Here is a 5,208-nt window from a genome sequence, read left to right on the forward strand (position 1 = left end):
CAGGAAGAAAATCTTCTAGAACATGGCCACAGAGACTGAAAAAAACACAAAAAACAATGGGCAGCAAGTCCACCTTTTGACCATTTTTGTGTGGATGTAATCCACCTCAAATCTTGGTGGACCTTGATATGACAGTCCCTGTTTTAAGATATCATTCAAAAATTGGGGTACCTGTAGAATGACTTTTCCTAGTTAGTTGATATGCACAACCTGGTAGCAAGCAGATTCCACTGCCATTCTTTTGGGTAGCAGGGAAAGGTAGCTTTCTAGGACAGCTGTAGCATAAGGTCTCTGCACCTGTCCTTCTCTCTCAGTCATGGTGATGCACCTTTAATGTACTGTACTCCCCACGTTCTCAGACTCCACACAAGTTCCACCTCAGCATTAGGGGTAAGTGAACAAATGAGACAGAGGAAGCCACCTGTCCAGTCCCCCCTCAGCTCTCAGTTCTGTCCCTCTCCTCCTGTGAAGAGGGAGCATCTGAAAGCGAAAGTCTCCTCTGTGTGTACAAACTCTCCATGCAGTGGGGAAGCCTGAAAAGCCTGGGTCTCCATGCACAGAGGTGGTCTTAGGTTCCAGATTCTCATTCTGGAAACATTGGATGAGACAATGAAGGGCTGTGAGGGGCTGCTGTGCTTCACTCCTCCCACTTCTAACTGGGGTACCAAAAGCCTGAAATCTGGGTTGCCACAAAATCCTTTCAATCCCAAGAAATCTCCCACTCCCCTGCAGCTGAGAGGGACACACGTACCACCGATGCAAACATGTACTTCTGGTCTTTCTCTTGCAGTAGCAAAAGCACATCTGTCAGCAGGACAGCTAGAATATCTGCCAAAAAGAAGAAGGCAAGGTGGAGAAGGGAGAGTGGTCAGGGAGAACACCAAGGAAACAGTTTTTTTCCAATCACTGCGTCTGAGACTCGTCTGAAGACTCAACTTCTTGCAGCAGCCTCTTGCTGCCATGTTTCTCCTCAGCGTGATGAATTCTGATGGGGCATTTAGGCAGAGCCTTCCAGAGCAGTTGTGGTTCCTGGCTGGTACTGAACTCACAACCTTGTGGTTTATGAGTGAGTGGCTGCAGTACGGGCATTTAACCACTGCGTAACCAGGGCTCTTAATTCCCAAACTCTGGCATTCCAGGTGTTCTGGGCTTAAGCTCCCAGAATCTCAGACTAAAGGCCAAGATAGCTGAGACTTCTGGGAGCTGAAGTTCAAAATAGCTGGAGGACCAGAGTTTGGGAATCACTGATATAACCTATGTGGCAGGGGATGTCCTGGTTGGGCTGGGACTCAGCAGATCTACCTACTGGGTGTCCTCACTCTCTTGCTCTCTCTGTCACCCAGACCTACCTCATGGGGGGTTGCTAAGGTTAAACATGGAGAGAAGAAAGTGAGCCAAATGGCATATGCTGCCTGGGAATGTGATGGAGTCTCCTTCTTTGGTGGTTTTTAAGTAGAGACTGGATGGCCATTTATCACAAAGAGGGCTTGGACTTTGTCTTCCTGCCTGGCAGAAAGCTGGGCTGGAAGGCCCTTGGGGGTCTCTTCCAATTCTATGATTCTAAGTGCCCTGCCATGCGCTTACTGGAGTGAGTGGGATATGAGTGAAACTCATCTGCACAACTAAGAAATGCTACACACCAGGCGGAAGCTTTCCTTGAGGTTGAATCTGGGCCCCTCTGTGGCCAAGGAAGAGTGTAGCCACAGAGGGAGGCACCAACAGAAGACACACACAACAAACATTTACCTTTCAGGCGCCCCGAGGCAGCCTTCAGGTAGAGCATTGCATCTAGCTGGAGGCGCCGCTGGAGCATGTCCTCCTTCCGGAAGATGAGGCCGTTCTTGAACTTCCCTGAGGACTTGAGCTCCATCTTGGTCACGATCTCCCGGAGGCGCTGCTCCTTCTCACTCTCGTTCACCTTGGCGTCCACAGCTGTGATGGCCTCCTTGATAAGAGAGAGAGCCTGCGTCAGGTCTTCATGTTCCTTGGTGCCAGCTGTGGAGGAGAAGAGAAAGGAGCTAAGAAGGACATTGAGGGAAAAGTAAGTAGGGAGACAGGGGTTGAGGAAGGGAAGGGTAAACAGACAGCTGAAGCACCTGTCTGCCGCCAATCTCAGGAAAGCCACTTGTTCTCAAACTAGCCTGAACAGTTGATACCAGACTGGAGAATGCTGACTTGCAGCAGAATATATTTATTTATTTATTTCATTTATTCATGCAATCTATTTCCCCTGGATTAGGACCCACAAGAATAAGATAAATCAATAACAAGAATGACAAGAATTATTACAATTTGTGTCTGTTGTTTATGTCTATCTTGTGCTTCTACGACTTACGCGTGCGTGTGTGTGTGTAGGACAATAATAAGACACAACACACATCGTTAACCAAAAACATACAAACAAATCCACCTCAGCATAAAGCAGGTGATACATTAGGTAAGAAAGTAAAACCAGGCAGTAACCAGATCAAAATAACAACATAGATACGCCCACCCACAGGGGAGAAAAATGGCCATGTGTTCCCTTCCCGAAGGACTGCAAACAGGAAGAAGGCAACATTAGTTACTAACACTAAGTTTTCTGAATGACAACTCCTCACTCGGCATGGCAGCTCTCATCCAAAAAATTCCACTTTTCAGAACTCTCCCACTTTTTGAAGCTAAAGCTTCCTCCACAGTGCAGTGCAAACATAACAAAGACCCTGCAGACTTAAGGAATCCCAAAGAAGCAAAGGCAGAAGGTGAAAATTCTGCTGCTTGCGGGAAGGGGTGCTGAGCAGTACTGTGCCCTGCAAGAGGCTCTTATGTCCTTTCCCTGGGCAGAGGCAGCCTAGGAGGGCAAAATCATGGCAAAGCCCCAACAGGGAACATGCCACACCTTCCGTGTTCTGAATGATGCGCTCCACCAGGACAGGATACTTCATGATGCGCTGGGTCACGAGGAGGTTGCACTCCTGGATGCCCTGCCGCCTGACGATGGAAGAGTTGCTGATTCTCTAGGGAACAAGACGCAGAAAGAGGGAGGAAGGGAGCCAGGCAGAAAGAAGAGAAAAAAGAGAAAAAGAAGAAGAGAAGATGCTTACTCACAGAACACCAGAGGCAGCCATGGCCTTTCTTCACCTTTGGTTCCATGTACTGTAAGTTCTTTTCTAATTCCTTCCCCACCTTCCCTTTACCTTGATCAAATTCTGGAATTTCTTGCTTTGCTGCATCAGCTCCTTATAGTAGCTCACAGCCTCAGTGTGGCTGCTGCAGAAGATGCCATATTTCTCTTTCACTTTTTCTCCTGTTTCGCCAGAAAACTACAAGGGCAGAAGTTGTTAAGATGTCAGGTTAAGGAAAAACCGCACAGCAAGGTGCAAGGTTTGCTCAGACCGATCTGGGGAAGAGACTCCAATGAGTGGGTCAGATTTGGCACTGCCAGGGGAGTGAGGGATGCCTGCTGAGAGGGGCCTGGAATAGCTCAAGGGTTTCCTCAAGCAAGGAGGCAGCAGCTTGTTAGTCTAGCCCAAGGGTTCCCAAACTTTGGTCTTCCAGATGTTTTGACTTCCGCTCTCAGAATTCCATACTGTTAACCAAGCTAGCTAGGGCTTCTGGTAGTTGAAGTCCAAAACACCTGGAGGACCAAAGTTTGGGAATCACTGGTCTAGCCTGACATAGTCCATGGTTAACTGAGCCAAGGGGGTCCACAAAGCCTACAGAAAGGGGCCACCCACCCGACCAAAACCCTGGCTCTCCACCTGCTGCACCAGGAGGTCCCCGATGCTCTGGATGACATAGTTTCGCTCGCTGCCTTCCTCCAAGGCCTCCTTCCGGCGTTCCTTCAGCTGGAAGAGGAAGGTCCCATGTAGGTCCAGCAGCTCGTCCACGCAGGGGAAGAGGCGGTGGATGATGGTGTTGCCAAACTGGAGCTCCTCACGCATGGCTCGTGAGTAGACCTTCAGCATGATTTTCAGCGTCCGGACGTGGTGCATCTCTGTCTGCATCAGCTCTGCAGGGACAGACCAAGAAGGGTTGCAGCGACAGGAGCTTTGGGTCTCCTGAATCAGCCAGAGGAATCTCCCCTCCATGTTCTCCCATAATGCCCTGTGAGTCCTCACTCAACCCACAACCCTCTTCCTCCTGACATCTTCCAGCACAAAGAGGAAAATGGCCCCCATCATCAGCCCCTCCTGTTTCTGCATGAGAGCTGCTCCTACACTTAGCCTCTGCACATCACAGATGAGGACCAGCAGCTCTGTCCAGAGAGCCATGGGATCTCCCTACCCAAGGATGTTAGACTGGCCCCTTCCCTGCTGTCTTTCTGCTGGAAGGCAAAGTTGTTGTTGCGCACCCTCAAGTCATTTTGGACTTATGTTTATCCTAAGACGACGCTATCATGGGTTTGTCTTTGCAAACCCATTTATTTAGAGGGAATTTGCTACCACTGCCTTCTTCTGAGGCTGAGACAGTGTGACTTGCCCAAGTGAATTTCCATGGCCAAGTGGGCAATCAAATCCTGATCTCAAGAGTAGTAGTCCAATACTCAAGCCACCACACTATGCTGACTCTGCTGGCAAAGACCCTGGCCTAAGTCAAATTACAGCAGATCCACTCAAATCAACATGAAGTGTTGATTTACCAAGTTCCCTTTGCACCAATGCATCTCCTCTGACTGAGACCCTTTTTAGACCTTTAGGGAACAAATCTCTGTCAGGAGAACCTCTAGAAAACTGACCTCACTTGCTATAAAAAACGGAAATGGAAAGGACTCTGCCTTTTCCTTCTACTGGAGTGTTTCAAAATGTATTATTCTATTACCCATCTGTTGGTTTAATCGTCTTTGTTCTGCTTAACTGGAAGAAACTTTGAGTACCAAACTTTTGAGGGGAACATAGGACATAAATCAAAAGGAGGAAGGGATGGATGGAGCCCAGGCCTTGTGCAGGCCAGCCAAGCATCCTCACCATAGATAACATCCTGCCTCTTGATGACTTCCCTCTCTTGCTTCTTCACATAGGATGGATCCACTGCCAGACTCCACGACTGAGCCTCAAACTCCTGGGCATCCTTCTCCAGCTCATGCCGCAAAGAGGCAAAGTGTGCATCTGAAAAGAACAGGAGGAGGTGGAAGAAAAGGAAGAAAAAAGTCAGTGTATAATCTGCACAAGACCCTAACTTGACTTTTAAGGGACAGCACAAGCCTTGAGCAAGGCCACGTCATATCTC

General features: G+C 48.7%; 1 protein-coding gene across 1 annotated transcript; it reads right to left on the minus strand.

The window, feature by feature from the left end:
• Positions 1 to 685: 685 nt before the first annotated feature.
• LOC121917920 (rho guanine nucleotide exchange factor 18-like) lies at positions 686 to 5,141 on the minus strand (the record flags this gene model as incomplete). Its single annotated transcript, XM_042444036.1, has 6 exons — positions 686 to 828; positions 1,747 to 1,995; positions 2,879 to 2,996; positions 3,177 to 3,302; positions 3,741 to 3,991; positions 4,947 to 5,141. Coding segments are annotated over 6 exons (1,067 nt in total), but the record flags the coding sequence as incomplete, so codon positions are not given.
• Positions 5,142 to 5,208: the final 67 nt, after the last annotated feature.

Source organism: Sceloporus undulatus, unplaced genomic scaffold (genome assembly GCF_019175285.1).
Source record: "Sceloporus undulatus isolate JIND9_A2432 ecotype Alabama unplaced genomic scaffold, SceUnd_v1.1 scaffold_1694, whole genome shotgun sequence".
NCBI classification, from domain to species: domain Eukaryota; kingdom Metazoa; phylum Chordata; class Lepidosauria; order Squamata; family Phrynosomatidae; genus Sceloporus; species Sceloporus undulatus.